This window comes from Pyrgilauda ruficollis, unplaced genomic scaffold (genome assembly GCF_017590135.1).
Source record: "Pyrgilauda ruficollis isolate IOZ18807 unplaced genomic scaffold, ASM1759013v1 scaffold8, whole genome shotgun sequence".
In the NCBI taxonomy this organism is placed as follows: Eukaryota; Metazoa; Chordata; class Aves; order Passeriformes; family Passeridae; genus Pyrgilauda; species Pyrgilauda ruficollis.
Window position 1 is genome coordinate 633023 of NW_024529932.1, and position 23766 is coordinate 656788.

At 34.3% G+C, this 23766-nt stretch overlaps 1 protein-coding gene across 4 annotated transcripts in view; it reads right to left on the bottom strand.

Annotated features, from left to right (window-relative positions):
* NBEA (neurobeachin) overlaps window positions 1-23766 on the bottom strand; it is a 448146-nt gene that overhangs the window by 198554 nt on the left and 225826 nt on the right. For all 4 annotated transcript variants that reach the window (XM_041487283.1, XM_041487285.1, XM_041487282.1 and 1 more), the window contains exons 37-38: window positions 21577-21685; window positions 17389-17555 (exon numbers count right to left, since the gene is read on the bottom strand). In XM_041487283.1, the coding sequence (XP_041343217.1) occupies window positions 17389-17555; window positions 21577-21685 (276 nt within the window). The remainder of the gene's footprint in view (window positions 1-17388; window positions 17556-21576; window positions 21686-23766) is intronic.

The window sequence follows — 23766 nt, forward strand, 5'->3', positions numbered from 1 at the left end:
TAATAATTTAACAGTGCATTAATAACATTTGGTTCCAAGACTTAAAACGCATTGTGTCAAAACAATGAACACCTTAATTATTATTATTATTATTTTTTTTTTTTACATGAATACTAATTATTAAGATTAAAAGGTTTTTGCAGGAGCTGGCCTCCTGCAAGTCCAGGTCAACTGACAGGGATTAAGTAAATAAAAAATTTAATCGTACTTGTGGATTCAGAACAGAACAGGTTAGTTTTTAAAATAACAGTATAGAGCCACATTTAATATGGGTGCATACAGTGGGAAGGAAAGGAGAGGACTGTATTAAGGGGCTGGTTAGTTCAGTAAATCATGGCTTTAAGATAAAGATGATTACGGTGGCTCCTTGGTGTGAGAGGAGAAGGGTACAGGAGGTTCATTTCACCACCAAGTAATTATGCTGACCCAGAGTGTTACCATTTATCATGGCTGAAAGATGACACTCACTGTTAGCCAAGGGAAACTGCTAGGCAAATGCTTCCATCTAGATCAATACACACCACATTTTTCTACAGCCAAAAGTAATTATACAACAGCAAACTTCACAATCAATACCCACTCGAGCTAACTTATATTCTGCTGTACAGACATGAAGGTATGGGACTGTTAGCTTCCACTGGAAACTACTGCATGTGACCCAAATTAAAGGGCTTCCCCCCACCATCACAAAGGGTTTTGCTATTTTCTGAGAAAATCTGTATCCTGTTTTCTCTGTCATTAAAAACAAAGAACATCCGTGCAGGTTTTAAGGACCTGCTGCTGAAACTGGTGTTCATGTTATCATTTCATAAAGTCTCACTTAACAGAAAATAAAAAAGAAAATCAGTCCATTAAATAAAAATCAATCTTCCTAACTATTGAAAGCTGAAATAGTTTCCGAGGCATTAGTTTCTAAAAGCTGCAGTTGAAGACCTGACCTTTGTGAACTCAAGAGATCAGAAAAGGGAGAAACATATATACCTGACAATATATATATATTACAATATAGTGTAATTTTCAGTGTTACACACATAAACACATATTCATATTTGTTTACACAGAGATGCACACATAGCATTACTATCAAGTCAGCTGGTACACAAAATTTAGCTTTAAGAGTTTAGATTTTGTCTCAAAATATATCTAAATGTCAGTTTTGACAACTGCCTTTAAAAAGGCAGAGCTTAGTCTTATAAACCAATCTAACCCATCAAGAAAGGTTAGAGGAAAGAAAAAAGTCACTACTTCAGTAAAAAAAAAAAAATTTGACATCCAATTTTCAAGCTGATTTATCAGTGGAAAGCTAAAATTGATAGTTTGCCATTACTGGCTAGAAGGCTGTCTAAGAAAGCTGTTACAAAGCCTTTCATTTTGATTTAGCCACACGGATCAATACAAACCTATACTGTTTCAATTTTACAAATATTGATTTTCTGATATAACCTCTGCAGGAGAACATTCATCACCTGCCATACTAAAAAATATTGAAATTTATTTTGTAAACTTTCATTCTCAGCAAAATATAGCATTCTACTGAGTGAAGTGGAATCTATTTTTCCAGATAACAGCTAATCACTGCTAAAATGTGTTTTGAGTAACATCCTTTTGCCTTTCCATTTCAGAGTCTGACTAACACTGTTAATCCTTTAACTGGATTCATACCAAAGATCATAAATTTTCCCTTTGTTTTCTCATCAAGTGTCTTGAGATTCCTAGCAGATTTAATGGCCAGAACAAAATAGAACTTCAAGTTGAAATATTCTTATTTTGCTTCCCAAATCTAGAAACACCTAATGCTTCAGGAGGAGGATTTTCTTTTTTAAGATACCACAGAAAAAAACCAAATTCTCTAAGCAGAAACAGCTACTTAATGAAACAAAGATCTTTATTCTATATTTACACAACAGTACTATTTTCACAAGCTGTTCTAATCTGCATAATGTGCTAAGAGCTGTGTTATTCCTCAGAATTCAAAACATACTATTTTTATGTGTTATATGCTCATGTATAGATATAGATTTTTATGCCAGCTCATTCGAACTGATACAAATACTGAATTAATTTTAAAAAATATTGTTTAACATTGTAAGACAATTCTAATTATATAGCTTTCCTTGTTCTAAATTATTTCATCAATCACAAGTAACTATTTAGTTAAAAAAAATTCAAAGTTTTAACCAATTACTTACTTTCTTTTTCCTCTTTTTTCCTAATCCTGAAAAGTCCTCTTATGAGTTGTTTAAGATATTCCTGAATGCCACATTGCTGGTACTGGTAAATACAGATACACTATCCAGCTAGGACAGCAATACAGAGAAGACACTGAGCAGGTTTCAGGAGGAAATACCCCATGGATAAGAGTGCTAGGTAATTTTCTCATCATGAGATGAGAAGTAAATGAGAAAAACCATAATCCTCTGTTGGAAGGATACAGTCCAGGGACAAGATTTAGGCAAGAACTAATGGAGGGTTTCAATTAGTAAGTGCACATTCAGAACTTACTGTGTTACCACTTCATTGTGTTGGTAACACAAAGAAATCTAGATTGCTGCTTACTAAAGAGAACTGTGAAAAATTCCTAAATTATTAAGTCAGAAACTAAGTGAAATTCCTGAAAAGCTATATTTTCATCATGTAAAGAAAATAATAAAGTCTAAACCTTCTTTGTAAATTTAATGTCATGAAAAAAGGGTAGAATTTCTTTGTAGACTTAAGACTTAATATGTATCAAGTGTACATTAATGTAATACAAGATATTATCTGTAGCATTTCAATATTAAACTCATCTTCCCACATGTACCTGAAATCAAATAATACCAGACATCAAAATACCTGAATTAAAAAAAAAAAAAAAAGAAAAAAAAAAAAGAAAATCAGTATCACAAAAATTCTGTAAGACACAGAGATGGAAGAGAAAGCCATGGAAAAGAATCAGAATCATTCAATTGAATATAGAAGTAAGAAGCTTGCTAGCCAAATCAGATGTGCCCTTCCATCCTGTTCCAAAAATGCCAGAAACAGATCTTAAGAGAAATGGTAATGGCTTATGCAGCTAAAATGGATTCTGTATGAGCCATCACACAAATCTTGTTATGCTGATGCTGGTTCAGATGATGATAACCTAACCATCAAAACAGCAAACACACTGAGGCATAGAAAAACCTAAAGAACTACACAACTAAAGCATGCTTAAAAATAAAGCAGAACAGTACCAAATACTTAAGACCATTCTCTTAATAGAAAGGATATTTATTAAGCTCTATTTTTAGTGCTTTTTCTTCCATCAACAGATTTCAAATCACTGTGTTAGCAGTGCACCATGATTCATGTGTTACAGATAGGAAAAACAAGGTGGATAGATAAAGACTGATATGATTTATTCAGTGTTGAGATGTCACCCCACTGGCACCATCAAGAATATATCTTCATTATTTAGGGCATAAGGTGACTGCTTTCATAGCTGAAGAAAGATCCTTGCTTTCCCATATGAACTGCTCTGTGGATTCTAGAGGGGAGAACAGGTGGAATGGTTGGTACGTTTTGGTTGGAAGTACCATGCTCTGGTTTGTTATTGACATTCAGTAAATCCACTATTCCCATAAATGTGTATATTTTCAAAAATATTTAAAATAACACATGAAATTTGAATAACTGTAATTCCAATCTCCATATGTTATTCAGTTTTTTTTTTTTTAATTCAGCGTTTTCAAAATAGAATTATGTTTATAACAACAAAAATGTATCTTCATTCAAAACAGTATTTAATAATTTCTCACCTAAAGGGAAGGACATGAAACTAGAGAGTTTTTAAAAATTTCATAGGGAAAAAGTAGGGCTTTCTTGGTCTCTGGGTTTGGTTTTTATTGTTTTGTTTGTTTGAAGTTTGTTTTTTATTTAATGAATAAACAAAGAAAACCACAAAGGTAAAATATCTTCTTGACACTTGAGCTGCCATCATCTAATAATAGTCACAAATAAGTAAAAAAATACAGCACTTATAGTGAATGTGCTTAAAGAACCTTTCTTTTTTTAAGGCTTTTCTGTATCTAATAGTATTCAGTACAATAAGAAAATGACCTTCTAAAAAGTAATGATGGTGATTATCCATATAATGGCTGTACCATGCAAATATACAGCAGCCATGTAAAGGAACAAAAATCTGGCAGCAACTTTGCAATGCTTAAGGGCTTCATGTTTTACAGCACCAGAATTAATGGAAAAGTTAATGTAGCATTGAATAACAGTGAGCTGCTCAGCTGCTACTATTGCTGCAGAACATTTAGATCATGGAAATAACACACCATTTTTTTCACTCTTATTGCTTTCCTGACCCAAAGACAAACAACTCCCACCCACCCTCAAAATCAGATGCAAAATATTCCTGCATTACCCAGGAATGCTTAAGAAATATGCCCAAGAATATAATTTCTAAGACTGAAAATGTAAATAAATAACTACACCACAAAACTAAAAATAATTAAGCAGCACTGCTGAAGAAAATCTCAAAGAATATACTCTGTAACTGAATTTATGCTATGTCACAAATGTATGTATGAGCACAGTCCTTAATGCAGTCCACAAATGAAACAGAATTTTGCAGTACTTCTACCTCTTAATTCTTGATTTCAGGACATGAAATAACCATATAAAATAGTCATTTTACATCTCCTTTCCCCCCCACATATTAGAGAGCACAAACTATGCATGCACTCAGTAAAACATAATTTGAAAACTTTTCAGTGACCCAAACCTACAGGAAATTTTTTGGAAGGTAAGAAGCACCTAAGCACTCTAAATTGAAACATATAATGGCCTCTAATTTGAGTTGCACAGACAATTATATTCAGGCAAAAAAGTGAGGAAGAGTCCACAGACCTCACGACAATAAATCCCATAAACGGTTGCACCTTCATTATTACTGAATGGTTTAAAAAGAAACAGAAAGTAAATTGTTATGTAAACATAAAGTAAACCTTGGAATATACCATCAATCTTTCCCTCCCTTCAGACGAAGGCCCCAAAGGCTCTTATCGTGATTTAAATGTAAAATGTGAAGACACAGAAGAACTCAGATTTTTTATTAAGGCAACTAGTCCTTCCTGGAATTCCCAAAAATTCTTCCAGGTCATAAAGGAATTAAAAATTTAGTGTTTCTCCACTGATGTTGGATTAGTAAATTTGTTGTTGTTGTTGTTGCTGATTGCCTTTTCTGCCATCAGAGGGAGAGCAAAGTGATTAGCAGTGAGCACAGCTATGGAAAGTGAGAAGATTCATTCCTTTCTTTTCTGTTCTCAAAATAGTGAAAAATGTGCTACTATACTGAAATTCAGCTCAAAAGGTAATTCAGCTGAAATGCTTGGCTGATAGTTTATAGTTTCAGTTTGATTGCAGACATGATAATAAAAGTTGGGGAGCAAGGACCTTTGCTTACAGAGCTTTTCTATTTTCTGTCAGATCAAAACACAGAAGGTCTACAAAGTGACCCTTCAGTCACACCTAAAGCTATTTCTCAGTCAGACAGTATTTGTTAGGTAGCATGAAAATCTTCCTTTCCCTACCTTACTTCATCTGTTATCCAAGTGCGTGCAATTTTTGGATCAGATATAATAATTGACATATATACACCGATTATATCATTCCCTGACCTACCTTTATGCTTCTCTAATGTTGATGATAATATTAACTATGAATTTCTAACAGGGTAGAAAGAGTACCAGTAGCAGGTATGTATCTTGCCTTTATAACTGCTAATGTGGATTAATAGTGGGATAAACCAATAAAAATTTTAGACTATTGGAGCCAATGGAGAACCTAAGATGCCATTGGCCAGGAAGCTCAAATATTTACTGAGAGATACCTCAAAACTTGCCTGTGATATAACATAATAAATGTTATTGAAACCACGAATGACACAGAGGTCTATAGATGTTTACTTGTTATGGAATGCCCATTGGGGCCATTCAATTTTTACAGCTGAGGTTCTGCCTACAGATTTTATGTCTTTTAGAAGACAGTAGCATTACAACTTTACTGCAAGGATTCTGAAAAGTTAAATTTAACAAAAAGAAAGAGTAAAGATAAATATATTTTTGTAATCCTAATAGACAGCAAGTTTCTAGAAGTACTTTTTTTTTAATTTTAGTGTACTCAAATTGATAATTTGTGGATTACTTTTAAAGAAGGGGAATCCTCTAAATAAATATTGCATTAAGAGTGCCACCCTAGAAATTTGTCACTGTGTCTGAAATAAAGGAACCATTCTAGTATTTTCAAAATAGGGCATTCCTAAGAAAAGGTCTCTATTTAAAATTTAGTGGTGTCCAGCAGAATCTTTTGAAAGTCCCTGCTGAGCTGGCAATCGCTCACTTTCACAGCTCAGCAAAAGGTTATCAAATGATACCGTTGTACAGGGAGTAACATAGATAAAACCCAACACTGACCTGTAGATTTAGACTGTGCAACGGACATACTAAAAAATTAATGCACATGGCTTACACTGGATCACCACTCAGGAAGGAGCAGGAATGAACACCCAGTGGAGGCCAGGTACATCAGTTGTTTTATTGTGTGTGTTTCAGGAGAAACGTGTCTGCTTCTTTCTAGGGAAGATAACAAGCAAGAACACCAAGCAGGAACAACAACATAAACAGAATCATATGTCAAAAAATCCAGTCAAAAACTAAGCCTCAGTGTACTGATAAGCTAAAGGATGATTTACTCTAAAGAAAAACATAATTTCTATGTAAAAAAAAATAATCTTTCTTTTAAAAGACGGTTTTTAATATTTCTCATTACTGAATTGTTCATAAATTCCAATTTATCTTTTATACTAATTTTAATATTTCTGTTTTATTTAATTAGGCTCCAAAACTTCATAACATCTTTGTTAAAATGTGACAGACCATACAGTTTTCCTTGAGAAGATTCCAGAGAAATTGTCCATTCCACACAAATTTCCAATTAGGTTTTTTCAAAATTTTAATTCCAAGACTGTTAGAAATGAAAGGTAGTGCATACTGGGGGAATGAGTAAACAGTTTGTCTGTCTGGGTCCTCTAAAAGTATACTAACTGAGATTTTTACCAACTGTGATCATGTCACATGGAAAGACTATTAATAAAGGAACTTTTTCTTCTTATTCAACTTTGTCTGGCATTTGGCCAAAAAAAAAAAAAGTGTGCTAACTTTTCATTTTCTCTCATTCTTCTTAGTAATTCTTAATTTAGATTAAATAATAAAGGATAGTAGAGTCTGTTTTAGTTTGGGAGATACATATTAAAATTTGCTTCTGGCTACTCTTCTTTTTCAACAGGTTTCCCTCACTTAATTTTCATAATTTTTAGCTCAGCAGTTTAGTATGAAACTCTACCACTGAAAATACTGTCTGAAGTTCACAAAATAAATTTCCTCTACTATTAAGCTGTCATCAACTTTGAAAAGTCACATTTTATTCAAGACTGTAGAAGAGGTTAGGGCATTATTCAGTGTAAAAGATTATCATGTGTTTAAAAATAATGCATTGTTACCTAACAGAAATTGGAAACTTTAATGTCTAGATATTAAAGAAATGAAAGTGAACAGTTTTTAATACCAAAACAACATTCCACTCACCATGAGGCAAATATATCATACTTTACTTTCCTCCATGTTTTCACATAGCGCAAGATATATTGTGCATAAAAATTATTGCACTCCTATGGCAAAGTATCCCAAAGGCTTCAGTAGCTTTTATAAATTGAGCCTAAGAGACATCAAATTTAACTTCCTCTTTATGTACATTTTTATTGCTTCCTACCATAAGTGCAAACATAGCTTCTAGTAAATCATCTAAAGAAATCTATTTCACATGAATATTTCCTAGATTCAGATTGTGACTATAACAAAACCAAAAGCATCCCCTCTCAATAAATAGAATTTGATATCAGGAGAAAAGTGAAAAAAAACCCCCAACAATGGGAATCTGAAAAATTAGACCACTTTAATTTTAAGAAATAATTTAAATATTAGTGTTTTGGCATTGTGTATACAGACAATTTTTCAAAATAATGGTCTGTCTTCTCAGGCTCTACGTGGTTTATGAATCTTTTGGTGGATTTTGTAATAATCTAGACAATTGGATAATCTGCTACATTATTGGGTTTTAAAATGGTTCAGTACTATTGAATGTTTAAGAAATACTTATGGCATAAGACAGTATATTATTGAAGCTGAAATAATCATTTGACTCTGTTTTATTAATCTTCATCTGTTTTATTGAACTACCTGCAGGGAGCTTTATAGGCATATGATCATGTCAAGGTCACAGGATTAAGTGAGCAGTGATGACAGTAAACAAGCCTTTTCTGTATATTTTAAAGGGTCTTACTGAGTTACTTAAAATGCCATAAACATAAATAGTCCCCTATCTCTACAACACATCCATGACAGATGACTTCAAAATATAACACTCCTGAGCAATGGAGCTTTACAACCTAACCAACAGTCCATATTATTGACAACAGTTACCAATATACTGTGGAGCCCAAATACTGGGAGAAGCCTGCAATCTGTTACCTTGAGATATATTATATCTCTAAGTGTACAAGAAATAGATCTACAATATACATCAAAACTCTGTGTGAACAGATATTACTGCTTAAAAAACAGAGCTTACAGATTATGTAAAAATACTGTCATAAAGAAAAAATAAATGCATAATGACAAACACAGCAAATCTACATAAGGTATGTAAAACAAGATAATAAAACCAAGCTTACACAGTACTTTCAATATCAACCTGAATGATGTAATTGGTCTTTAGAATTATACTGTGCATTACCATGCCTATTTTATCAACAAGGAATGCAGTACAATCAAGTACAGCAATCTCCTTCAAGTCATGGAACAACTATGACTGACACTGTGTTTCTGACTCAGTCAAAGTAAATCTGTGTGAACTTATTTTTTTCACTGTTTTAAAAAGTTAAAATTAATCAATGAAAAAATCCCAAAAAACAACCAAATCAACCAACCAATCAAGAAAATCCACAAAAAAAAAAAAAAAAAACCAAAAAAAAAAAAAAAAAAAAAAAAACCAAAAAAAAAAAAAAAAAAAAAAAAACAAAAAAAAAAACACCAACCAAAAGTGATCAGTTGAAAGAGAGACATATACTAGGAATATTTTTCAGAAATCAGAAATGTGAATTGTCTAAGGATGATCTTCACAGTTTAGTATCCATGACTGGGCTAGCAAAATGTACGCAGAAACACTAAATCCAAGAAAACCTGCTAAACTATATTCAGGTAAGAGGGAAGGGACAAGACTATGGTTCTGGCTTCTGTGTCCAAATAACCATCCTCCTCCTGTACACTTGAAGACAGGACTTCCTTCTCACACGGCACTTGGGAGCAGCAGTTCCATATGCACTTGCCTATTACTCCCCTGTAGCAGTACTGCAAGAGAGTGATCCAAGCATTGGCTTAGGAAAGCTCTAAAATATTTTGAATGGGGAAGGTGTTACACCAGAGAGAAATAAAAATGGGAAAAAAAAATCATCATGAGGGTTGATTTTTTTCCCTCTTGTGGAAAAAGACTAGAAAAATAAACCCAACAACAGAGCAGACAAGAGAAACAGACCAGTATATCACATATATTAGCTGATTACACATTACTGTGAAGAAAAAGGAGCTAAGAAGACAAGAGCTAGGTTTAAAACCACATATAATTACCCTAATTTTAAGCAAAGAAAATGATTTAATAATGTATATACAAATTCAACTATAAATCTCCCAAAGACATGGAACAGGTTTTCTGAGGTGTTTGCAGAATGGCACTTTGTATCCTACAAAGAAAGGGGGATGCAAAGTATGTGATTGAGATGTACCACACTACACCTTCCTTGGTGCCTGAAGATGATTTAATCTTCAGTTCTTTTCCAAACTTTCTTCTCAATTACTGAAATTATTTGACAATAGTATCATTGGACATAAATACCTCTCAAATAAAAAAGTGCAAGACATTAAGCTTGCTTTTGAGACAAAAAGACTCAAAATTGTTCCATTGGGTTCCATCACTGGTTAAACTTTGCACTTCTAATGTCTTCAACAAGAAATGTTGGAGAAGTCTACCAAAACACTACAGATTTTTCTCTTAGGGAAAGAAAAATATCTACAGCACGGCATTCATCTTCTGTAATATATTTGAAGCATCACATGGGAAAGAACCCTGGATCGTAATGGTACTTCAAAAAGACTTAAAAATACCCATTTTATGTCAGAAAATAAAGAATATGTCAAAGAACTTTCATTTCTGAGAAAATATGGCCTTCTTAAAAGCATAAAACTTTCTTACTAAAAATCTTTAGATCTATGGTATTTGCTCTTTTTTTTATTTTTTGCTTTTTATTCTTTTATATGAGGAAGATAGGAAATCCACTGCTGTATTGCCCAGGTATTACTAGGTAGACATGGGAGGAAAAGTGAGCAAAGTGGTATCTAATGAGAAATGCTTTCCTCATGGCTTCTACTGAGTTTCTATTTCTTTCTAAATTGGAGGCAGGAAAAGGAGAACAGGCGCTAGGAACATTGTCTAATAGAAGCAACTGTTAGTCCAGTCTGCTGAAAACCACTGCAGAGTTTGTTTCTGCTGCAGGAAGTAGGAGAGAACATGAAGGCAGAAGGTACTTTGAAGTCCTACCAAGACATGGAAAATTCAAAATCAAGACTGACTGAATTTGAGATTCCTCAGGAAACCCTGAGTTGAAAATTCAAGAGTCTGAGTATTAGATGGATCTGTCACGTCTACTTGTCCTATCTTTCTGTTTCTTAATTGCTCAGTTATAGCTGAAGGTACAGGGCTGGATGGATCACAGGTCTGAACCTTTATGGCTTTTCTTGTGACTGGCTCCCTGGAAGCTGAATGGCTGCATGTGCATGCACATGCTAAATCCATGGCCAGACTTAAGGAGGAGAAGTCACCCTCAGCCTGCTCATGGTGGCCTTCCTCCTCGTATATGTATATGTACCACAATAAGTACATATATGGCAAATTGACTGTATGAAATTTGGATCTGTATTTCAATTACTGTTCCAGTTAAAGAAAATATTGACATCTAAAGATCTGTTGTCGCTAAGTCTTAAAAGAAAATTTACAAAGCTTTCCTTTTTTTTTTTTTTTTTTTTTTTTAGGGAAACCCCAAATTTAGGCAGAAAAAAGCAGGAAAAAAATCCTCTTAAAGCAGAAGTCATAAGGTGAAAGTGAAGAAGACTTCCTTCTTTATAATGAAATTAAATGTACCGTGCTTCCAAGAGAAAAACAAGTCACTCTGTAGAGTTGAACAAGTCTTTCTTGAGCACCACTTGTTTCTCAACATTTGAAAACACTACCTCTTTCCAAAAAAAATATTTTCTTACGAGGTTACTTCCAGCTGTGGGAACAAATCCATAGAACAGCGCCACAGTTCAAAATAATTGAGCAACCTTGCACAAATACAGAACTGAATAAATCCCACACACACTAGTGCAGTGGCTTGTACAGCACATCTCTGGTAATACAATGCTCCTTTTTTGGCAGGTAATCTCTATACTGTAAATATCATCTTATACCTATTATTAGAAAAGTATACAGAATTCGTCCATCCCCCTTCTTCCATCATGCTTTTCAAAATTGTCAGCTCCATTAGCAAAAGCTCCTTCAAGCAGTCTCTGCCTTCCACCACAGTGGTAAGCAGTCAGGGAGGGAGGAAGAAAGAGGGTATGCAATGGGCGGAGCAGCCACACAGTTGAAAGCATAGTAGGAAAGTTAAAAAACGGATTGAAATGTAAAGTACTACAAAAGAGTGATAAGATGAACAAAATCGTCTCACTCATGTTTAAATCCTGCAATAAATGGATAACTAATACTGGACTGAACATATGTTGCTGACATATTTGCTGCTCTCAAGGTTTCTCAAATACTGCAGTAAATTAGAACAACAGAAGGTAGAAAAGGATTTTCTTTATGTTTTGTTGTCATGAAGTCATCTCAGAACTAAATATTTGGAACTTGTAACAGGATAGCTGAAGAACAAGCTAAGAAGTGTGCAGCTCAATCAGACCAGTTTTGAAGAATATATTCTGCCAGATCCAGACAGGATCTGGTCCTACATCTTTTCCACTGCTAAAGCCCCCTTTGTAATTTATGCCTAGCAGTTAAAATGAGCCACAAATGAATGAATAGCTAAACCAGATTAATCTGATTTGCAGTGGGGGTTAGAATAGGTTCTGTGCCTCTCTGAATTTCCTAAGACAGCATAGTATAGAGATGGAGTCAGAGAATGCCAAAGGATGGCTGTAAGGGGAACAACGTTCTAAATTCCTGTGATCTGGTCTCCCTTGCTGTAAAGTGGAAACATTTGGTTTAGAAACAGTGTTTTTCCAGAATCAACTTATTAAACTGCCAACCCCCATAGGCTTGGGAAAGGGAGTTCTCTTTCCGTTCTCATCTCTCTGGCCCCCAGCAGAACCCAATCTCTTCAGAAGCACACGCTGCAGAGAGAGACAAAACTAGCTGACTGGCAAGAAACTTTTTATTTCCAGCCTGTCTCCCCAGACGAATTTGGTCTTCACCACAGAATGAGTTTGACAGCTCTGCCTTCCACCATGAATGATTAATTTGTTATGGGTGTCTAGTTTAACCAAAGATGGATTTGAAGAGAAAAAGCCCTTGTATACTTGCTATTTGGTACAGCTGCTTTAATGTAGGTGGAACCTCCTTCATTAAATCACAGAAAGCAAGAGAACCAAGTCTCATTTTTAAATGTCATTTTTCTCATTATAGTAGTCCTCCTGTGAATACCCAAACCGATCATATGAAAATATCTATGACAAGTATTTCATATTTAGATTTTGAAGGTTAATTGGAATTCTGAACTCCTTTTATTGCTCTAAATAGCTTTAAATCTATACAAACTGTAAGGTAGAAATATTTATATTCAGTATTCATTAATAAAAGTTTTTGAAAAGTTGAGGTATCTCATAAAACCAAGAAGCTGAAGTAAGACAGTAAAAGCTTATGGGCCAAAACAGGCATTCATATGGCACAAACACAGGCATTGATGAGAAATTTGAACTGTGTGTACAGACAAGTTATACAAAACTTTTTCTAAAAAAAAAATATGTGTATGAGGAGAGACACAGATGGGGAGGGAGAGAAGCACCATATGAAGCTGACAGAGAAGGCAGAAGGAAGCATATGTTGTGACATGAAAACTATAACCCTGAAAAAAGCTGAGGGTAAGTGCTGGCTTAAAGAAGCTTGGAATGCTAAGCTATGAAACACCCTGTTTGATTCTTCCTGATGCTGCAGATTCCCTCTGAACAAGTGACAATGCATCAAAGAAATAACTAGCTCATCAATTTCTCATCTGAATGGGAAAAACCTGAAGAATTTTAATTTTGATATAATGTTGAAATTAAAAAAGGGGAAAAAAACTAAGTATGTTTAGGGTAAGCTACTACAAAGATACCTAAAAGTATAAAATTATCCAAATACAGGAAATGGAATTAGTTTTGTTGAAGGGCACAAACAGGATTTATAACAAACTAATGGGATTTATTTTGAAATCTATTATGCTTTGTCTGAGATATGTAGATGAAAATGAGATGATTCAGTAAATTTCCATTTGTTATAGAGGATTTGATGCTCACACTTGGCAGAAAATGAGAAAAAGAACTTTGGGTTTCACTTTAAGATATAAATGCAAAACAATTGTGAAGGAGGAAAGACGCTAACACTGACAAGCAATAAAAATGAAAGTTTTTTCTCAAACTGTTATTTGCCATTTTTAGTCAGAAGGAGATGAAAGAGTAAAGAGATTCTCAGACCATTCAAACTACTGACTGATTAAACACACACACAGGAATTTGTTATACAAATTACTGTGTTTGTAGGCATTTATTCAAGTTGTGGAGTACTAGCCTATAATTAATTTTGTCTTCATAAATTAATAGCTAATTAGGAAGCTAAATGAAATGCAAGTCACCTATTAATTTATGATATTTTTAGTTAAGCTATCTATATATAACTACAATTTAGAATTCAAAGTCTCATATGATATTTTGTTGGCTCATACCATTCAACTTTCTTGTTTCTTCAGACATTTTGGGAAGATTTTATGATAATATAATTTAAAATTCTTAATTTAGAAGTACTACAGAATGTAGAATACCTCAAAACATCAGAACTCTTGCTATTCCTCTCAGTACTAATCTTCTGTGGTTCTTAACAGTCTCTTTGTTTCTTAATGAACAAAGAGTAAGCTTTGTGGCACCTACAGATTAAATAGTAAATGCTGGTTGCTGCTTTCTGAAAAGACAATACACAAAGACACAAAACCTGGGGAGGCTTAGAAGCTCATTGTGTTGAACTATAAACACAAGGAAAAATTTTCTCTACAGTTAGGTCATATTTGATGAAATGAAACCATAATATTTTGTAACGCGAGCATCTATCTTAAAGAACATGAAAATTGTTTGTTTATCTTGAGAAGAGATAAACAAAAACACACAGGGCAAGACAGGACAAGAGGACATGGCCTCAAGTTAGGCCAGGAGAGGTTTAGATTGGATATTGGAAAAAATTTAATCACCAAAAAAGGGTTGTGAAACATTGGAACAAATTGCCCAGGAGGTGGTTGATTCACCATCCTTGGGGCTGTTGAAAAGACATGTGGATATGGCATTTAGGGACACCATTTATTGGTGGATTTGTCAGTGTTAGGTTAATGGTTGAATCCGTTGAGCTTAGAGGTTCTTTACAACTGAAAAGATCCTATGATTCTGTACGTATTTGAACTTTATACTGCATTGGTAGCCACCACTTGGCAGACAGAGAACAGACGCTTTGAAGAATCATATTCATGTCTGCACAAATATTTTCCTATCTTATCCATTTTGGATGCCAAAAGGCACTGCTATTACGCGAGTGCTTATTGTGCAGAAGTGATGGTCTGTTTCTTACCCTGCCCCACCTGGGTCAGAGAAGGATCTCCCTATATTCACCATTTCAATGAAGGGTCTCCAGCTCTCAAGTTGAACAGGAGACCAGCAGTGTGTCTTCAGAACTGGGAACATTTTTCCCAATGGAAATTTTAAAATCACAACAGAAGTGCAGATGTCTAGTGTGATAATGTGGTTTTTGTGTATTTTTAAAGTAACTCTGTATTCCTGTCAGTCTGTATCTCTCAAGGCACAGAGAAGCATGAGTTTATAAAGAGACTTCTAATGCTCTTAACACCTTGTCAGGAACTAAAAACAGAGAAGAGTCCTGTTGTGCTTTGTGCCAGCCAAAATGAGAGGTGTGTATGTTTTTGGAAGCCATCTTGACCTCCATCATGTAAAAAGTATTGGAGTATCTAATTAACAACAGTTTTTGCACTCTGTGGCTGAGGAGTTTTATGAGAACCCTCTCCATTTTCTGCCCTTAAAGCCTTTCAGACCTGCCCACTGAGTGACATTGGTCCCTAAAAAGGCTCAGAGGCTCTTCCACTGGGCATCTCCCTTTCCCTGCTGCCAAGCCAGTCCTCCCCATACACAGCCCACTAGTCCCAGGACAGAAAGTTAACTTGTGTCCTGGATCACAAAGCTACCATGGCAAACACAGACAAGCCTGCAGTGCCATTTCCCAACTGGCTCCCACAAATGGAGAACCCCACTTGGAGACCTTCTACTGTCACCATGTCTCCCTTCTCCAGGTTAAGCCGCTGCCTGTGGCTAAAACACAACCAAGCCAAACACTGCACCTAGCACTGCAAGCACTGAAAATGGAAAGCAGCTCTGCCAGTAACTGAGAAGCAGACAACACTGGACAAGTTGCATTACGGGGATAAAATAAAAATTTGTTTTGTGTAAGAAATTTCACAGGTTTGTCACAGGTGTCAAGCTACTTTATGGCCCATCAGAAACTATCATGGACTCAAGAGAAGTAAAACCTGCAGCATTGGACTATTGCCATTTAGGAAGCTATAAATAATCCTGGAGATAAAAGTCACTTGGCCCTAAGAACACATAATCTCCTAGTATAGGTAGTATCCAGGAACCTATTTAAGTCTGCACAGTGTCTGCAGCCATTCACAAAGTTGAGCAACAACATTATTCAAAAATTGCTATTAATTATTCAAAGACATTGAAAAGAGTGAAAATTGCATTTATTTTCAGCATGTTCAAGTCTCCAGACACACAGCTTTAAGCCTCAACTAGAGATAACATGGGCATCCCTTATGGACTAAGCCTGTCTTGAATTAACCATATGATAGTTTTCTACTTGTTATTTTTGTAATTTCTCCCAGAACATCTCTGGTGTTAGACAAGAGAGTTTCTGTAAGACTGAATTTCCACAATTTCTACCAACTTAAAAAATAAATACATTTCTATCATCATCCAGGAGAGAGTAATTTCTTTAGAAGAAACAGGGATAATGAACATGAAAAATTCCATTTTTGTTTTAAACATGGTATAACTGCAAGAACCAACTAGATAGAATTACAAAAAGAATAAACAGTATATGTACTATTTATTAAGCTTTATTGCTGACACATCAAATTTATTACTTGGCAGCTTTTCTGATAGGCTTAAACCCTAACTATGTAGTCAACATAAATTCAAATATGTTTTATCAAAGAATATTTATCTAGAAAAAAAGTGTTTGTATTATCCATCTCAACTATATTTTTCCTGAAAAAGTTTATCAGAACTAAAATGGAGCTTTCTGTTCTTCACTGCATGATTCAGAGCAGACAAATAAGAATTTAAATAGAAAACCAAGCTGTAAAATTTGGTTATAATCTGGGAGCAGGACTTCCTTGATTTTTTCTGTTTGAGTTGTTTCACTCTGAAAAAATAATCAAGTATTTCTGGCTAGAAGGCACAAACAAGAGAGAGACTTGGCAGACTCTACTTTCACAGACAGGGCTCTCACATGACAGACCCAGGTTCAAGACCTTGCTCTGAGTGAAGGAAAGGAGCAATTTCAGCTCAAGTCTTCCACATGAGGGTCAGCACTTTAGCCACTGGCTATTTTTGTGATTCTGAGGAGCAAGGCTCTTCTTTTTGGCATGACATAAGAAAACATTTAATTTCACTGCTATCTTGAATAGAATGAACTTTGAAAACCAGTACTCAACACAGCTCTGAATAAAACCTGAAATACTGTATCAGTTACATACAGAAGAAATTATATATTTTAGACATTTTTTAAATTAGTCTTTTAGCAGCAATACCCGCTTCATTGAGCTGCACTTGGTTCAGCTTTGCATATGCTACATTTAAGTACCTTTAAACCCGTAATAAAATCGCATTTCAGTTATACAATGCCTGCTTCTCAAACTTTGCAAGTAACGTTTAAAGCCTCACACTTTCTACATTTGCAGCTTACCTGTGAGAAACAGCTCCCCAGGCACCGTGTTTATTTGTTAGTATGTTGAGTATCTTCTGTTTCAGCTGGTTGGCCGTGACGTGGTCTCGATGCTTAGCAGCACTGATGAGGTGATCACACATCTTCTCCTCCTCTCTCCGGTCAGCAGCGTACTGAGCGCACTGCGACTGGGAATGAAAGAACATCCACTTTGTTAAAGACAGGCTACTTGCCCTAAAATTATTATTTATTTAGCTCTCTGATTATGAAAAGAACTCATTAAAGTGTTTTTTAGAAGTATAGGACATGCCATTTGTTCTAGTTTCATCCAGGACAGGGTTAATTTTTTACAGTAGCAGGGAGGCAAGCATGTCCAAACCCTAGGGTTATTTGATACCATCTCATGTCACTTGCCAGGGGCAGGAGTAAGGAAGACTCTCTCTCTGGTCTGGGAGAAAGTGTGACAGGCTAGAAGGTCCAGTATTGTTTTACTTACTGTATAAACAATTTCTTTGTCTTATATATTTTGTTATTAATGTTGTTGCTGTTACTGTTCTCTTTCTTATCTCATTGCTGTTTCCAGTAAGTTGTTCTTATCCCAACTTGTGATTTTCACCTCCTGTGCCTCCAGATCTCAACATCACCATGGAAGGGGTGGGGAAACTATCAAACAGTGTCTGGTTTAGGAGAGTCTAGGTGAGGACACTGAATTTTTATGTAGTAATATTTCTTAATCATGACACCATTCAATTGAAATGTCCTACTACTCTGTATTATCCATGAACAAGCACTCTGTTTGAACATATGAAAACTGAAATACCAAGGGCAAAGATAGAATTCGAATTAAAAACATTAAGACATACATGTGGGTGTGTGTATATATGTGACCATGGAGATGCCTTAAAAGTTAGCCTTTCTTTTGTGAATGTTTAATGTGTTCTCAGGTATAAAATACACCTCTAACATACATAGGATAATATACAAGAAAAAATTATGTACTGGTTTTCATTTTTAAATTATATTAACATGTAAAATTTTAAAAAATTGATTTTTTTATTGTTCCAGATGATAAATGAAAAAAAAGTATATTTTGTATCTCATACTACAACATGCAAAATTTTGATAACATACTACCAATTCTAAGAAACCTAATGGATAAAAAAAATCACTAATCTTTTAAACTGAAAAAAATTAATATTTCCAACATGTGTTCTTTGAGAGAAAACTACCTCTGAAATAAATGACCTTCATGTGAATTTGTTTCTAAACTGCTAGAATTCTATAGTGTATTTTTAGTTTGACAAATCATTTCTTTGTGTATAAGGACAATATTTTTCCATTTCTTTACTCAAAATCACTAAGTTCAAAGTCAATTTATCCTCCTCGTAAAAATTCTTTCAAAATGTCTACAGAAAGGAAATGCAGCTAGAGTAATCAAAATAAATCCACTAAAAGTATAATTTTCTAGATATAAATTACAAAGGCTATATTACTCTCAGAACAACTAATTTAAAAAATACCTTTTATGACACATTTTTTGTACTTAGACTTTTTGTGCACCATTTCAGGACATTTAGCCAATACTCAAGGCGGTAATAATGCTGAATAGAAACCAATTTTCTAGTATTCAAAAGAGCAATTAAAATTAAGTTAATCTCATACTTTATAATTTATTCTTAATATTACTGTACACTACCTTTTTAGTACAGATCACATTAGCATTCAGTATGATTCTACCAGTGGTCTTTCTATTGTGTTTACCGACATCATTTCAAGTAATCTATCTGGGAAAGAACAATGGTTACACTAATTCATAAAGGGTTAATTCATTTTCCAATTTATCTTCTTGTACAGGGAGGCACCAATTAGTACAATGATCTGCCTTAGTAATGAGGTTAATATTTCACCAGCTCATTGGACAGTAAAATTAAATTTTCATTTTTCTTCCTGAACAATTACAAAGGTTAACAAAATGAAAGTTAACTGTGAGGTACCCATTCTGGGAGGAATTTTCCTGGCTGAGACAACAACTGGAGCCACAAAATAAAATTTAGATGCTGGTCCATGGTCTGTGCAGGAGACACAGTAACTTGGTGCAGCTCGGAACAAATAATTTCACCCATAATGATTCAATTAAAGTTTAAAGGGCAGAAATAAAATAAAATAGTCATGCACTTCTCTAGATGAGAGCACTGATTAACATGTACTAAACCCCAGAAGGTATACCTATACAGTTTATTAAAACAAAATGACAGATATACAATCATGTAGCAGAAAACTACCAGAAATCTCTTTGTCCCTACTGCTTTCAAGTAGGATGAATAATAAAATATTCAGTTATAACCCCACCATTATTAAAGACAATATATAAAGCATTCTTTCAGACTTTAACCACCACAAGTATTTAAATACTTGTGAATTTCACATTAAAACAGTCTACATTTTACTATTTTCTTTTATGATTTGCAGATTTAAACTTACTCACCTAAAATGCATACCTCAGTCTTTTCCTACAACAAGTATAATGAGAATTTTCATATATGAAAAACGTGTTGGTTTCTTTAGCAGACAATAAGACAGACTTGAGGCTACTCCTTTAGGGAATTTAGTTAATATTCCAAATCCTATTTGCTAACAGAAGCTGGAAGTTAATTGAATATTCTCATTCTGTCTGGAGTTCTGACAGATCTTGTACCTCAATGTATTCTTCAAAGAGCAGATAACTCAATCTTCCATTGTCATCTTAGGTTACTGCATGATGCTCTGATAGATATCAAATGTTATTTATTGTTGAGGCAATATGAAACTTCACTCCGACATACACTTAATTGTAAACGCAATTTTATCTATGTTCAAAATATCCAGTATAAGCTTGGTAATAAAGTTGTTGCAATCCCATATGACAAGTGTCTGCTGTCTGCTCTGACAAAATGAAGTAAAGGTTCTGTGTATTCAAAATGACAACAGATATCTCTGTCTCTCACAGTTCTCAGCTAGGTCAAGGAGCACAAAAACTAGTACATCAAAGTGCACGTTTAAGAGACCTGTTTCAAGGAGATAAAAACCTCATCAAAACTGAGATTCCTGCATCCTATTTCTAGACACCAGGTGCTTGTTGACATTTTCTGACAGATTAATAAATTGATATAGCTATTTATTATCATCAATACTAAGTCTGTCAATCTCAATCCTAATGCTAGGTCATTTGAGTAGTAAAAGATGTGAAAATATAGGACTGCACATATATACCTACATCTACACAAAAGTATGCAAACACAAGGCAGGTTTGGAAACTATAAAAACCAGTGATGAAATGTACGAAACACCATAAAAATGCAAAATCATATTTGATAAAATCATGTCAAAAATGAAATAATTTACTCCATTACTTTTGCATGATTATTTTTTTTTAATAGGAACAAAAGCCTGTATAAACAATTGGAAACCTATTAAACTGAAGACATTTTAAGAACAGGGGATTTAACATTTGGATCACCTTCAAGCAACATTATTTGAATTTTATACTGTACCATTCATTGATGAAAAAGCAACCAAATGTTGACTCCTTTTCAGAATAGGAATTATAGACATTTAAGTGTTATGGGAGTCAGCTGCTCTGTTACATCTTCCAATACTCAGTCTTACTGTTGATAATGATTCCTAACTACCAAAAAAGATATGCAGTATCATATTTCACTATATAAAAAGCAAGTGTTCTAAAGTGCTCCAAAATTCAAAATGTATGAAGAAAATGACCTTAAATATTAAATCTGTTCAACAAAACATTTCTATTTCTTATTTTTTATGACATATCTTAAGTCTATAATTGCTTTGCTTTTTACTGTACTCATACATACTGTTGTAAATAATAAACAAAAATAATTAATAAGGTGATTTGCATTACTATTTTCAATAAATCAGAAAAGTTCTTTGTGAACCAAAGGGTCTACCATATCAGATTAGACATTCTGATTAAGGCATTTCTTCAAGCTGTAAATGCTTGTATGAATTTCAGTGACAAGATGAGAAATTAAACCCATTCCTTGTGCTTGACATTTACCAAAGGTTTTAAAAACCAGTTTTGAAATGCTTTCAATGTAAATTTCTTCCTTGGAAGAAAAAAATAAAATCTTTATTGCAGGGAGTTACAGTCTAGGCGACAACTGAGTGAAAACAGAGAACCAGAAATGCACCAGCTCTCAGGCTTACCTCAAACTCAGCATGCTTGTGGACATCTTCAGCTCTTTGTCGGTTTAAAATAAATTCTGCTTCATTTGCAACACGCACTATATGGTCTTTCATTGCATGACACAATAATCTGAAATGAAAAAAATCAGAATCAGCCTTTTTATTTTATATACTTCAAATAAACTATTTCAGCAGATTTACTTACAATGGAAAAAATCAATTAAACTTCTGTAACCAAACTTTGCAATTAGTTGAAATAAAAAAAAAAAAATTATCTAAATTTTTCTGAATTGTGAAAGCACAAAGAAAACACATTAAATGGAAAAAAAGTTTTCCATTTATTATTGGAGGCAAAAGTTCCTTATGATAGAATATATTTGCAATATGTTTTTAACCGCAATCTCAATATGAATACTGCACTTACATTAAAAAAAAATCTAGAAAATTGCTTAAAGTCTTATTTGTACCATTAAAAACATTAAATAGAGGTATTCCAATTTCAGTCTTAAAAAAAATCATTACTGAAGAGTTAAAATTCTATTAAAATTGAAAAGTAACATCAATATCTCTTACATATTTCTTCAAACACTACCGTGAAAAGTACACTTTTCCATGTTTTCAAGGTTTCAGAAACAGACAAATCTTACTCAAAAAGGAGGAAAAATAGATTTAAGAGTGGATTGAGACTGAGGATATCAAGCAGCCACATTAACTTAAGACTTTTCTAAAGACCACAAAATACCACGAGATGCAGAACAAAATTGCATAAACACGGTGTTAAAAATGCTCACGTTGTACAGCAAGAATGGAACCAACTACTTTCTTGCCCCTATAGCCCATATCTAGGATTGGCCATTATATTAAAAATTGCTCTTCTTATCAGCTGACAGTAAATATCTTTCAGGATGCAATGATCTGACAGGTCTGTTTAGGATCAGGAAAAACCATTTCTTTTTCTGTGGAAGTTGAACATGGTCTGGGATTTTCCTTCTTGCAGCATCAGGGAAAGAATTTCAGAGTTTCTTATATTAAGGCTGTGAAATATCTAGCAAACTCAACCCTAATTTGGTGTTTGGTGTTAGAAGTAAAATTCATTATCATTAGAAATGAAAGTCATGATTACTAGACATTACAACTGTAAGATAGAAAGATCTGAACTCTTTTTTTGCCTCCATTGTTCTACCATCTGTGAGGAAAGGAAATCACTAACCCTGAGCTAATATTTAATATGTGAACATGGCAAGGGAAACCATAAATGTTGGGGCCTCTGTTTTAGAGATGAAGATAAAAAAACTTGGATCAAGGTTTCACAGTGGATATTCATGTCTTTAATAACTCTTTTTATTATATCTAACCCTTTGCTATTTTTAAAGCAAAAACATTTTCGTTAATTATAAGCCAAAAGATCAAAGTTGCCTACCCTGCTGTTTTCAAAATTTAGCCTTATTTTTTAATCTACCCTACTGGAAGATATGCTTCATTATTTTATTTCTGTTAAGTGTTCATATTTTTATTGTTAAGATGTAAGTGTAGGACTGTCCTTACATATGGATTAGGAATCAACATCAGTGGATTTCAGGAAGATGGGAACAGATCCTTCCTTGTGCCCAGCAACAAGACAAGGGGCAGGGGGCACAAAGCAGACACAGGAAGCACCAGCTGAATATGAGGAAAAATGTCTTTACTTTGTGGGTGACAGAGCACTGCAACAGGGTGTCCAGAGAGGTTGTGGAGTCAGTCTCCTGTCCTGGAGAAATTCAAAAGCTGTCTGGACACAATCCTGTGCAATCTGGGATATCTCAGTATTATTTCAATTGTGTCTTGCCAGTTACTCCATGCACTCTCACATATCTATCACTGATTGTGACTTCTTCAAGAAAAAGATGAAAAACTGCATGATCATGAACAAATTAGGATTATCACAAAAGCGAGGCCATGGCCTCTTAGAAGTGTATCATCAATTAAATAATATGGTATCAATGTGTGGTAATAAGGGACATACTGTGATTCACTTACCTTAAGTGCTTGTATGCAACTAAGGTAGAACTTCAAAGACTAGGTAAACTATGTTTTTCCATCTAGAAGACCATTAATGCTAGTCCTAAAATCACTTGACAGAAAGACTTTGAAAAAAGGAAGGGTGAAAATCCAAGCAATCATTTAAAAATCTTGTGTGGCTACAAAAGAAGCCTTGACCTGGATGTTTTGATT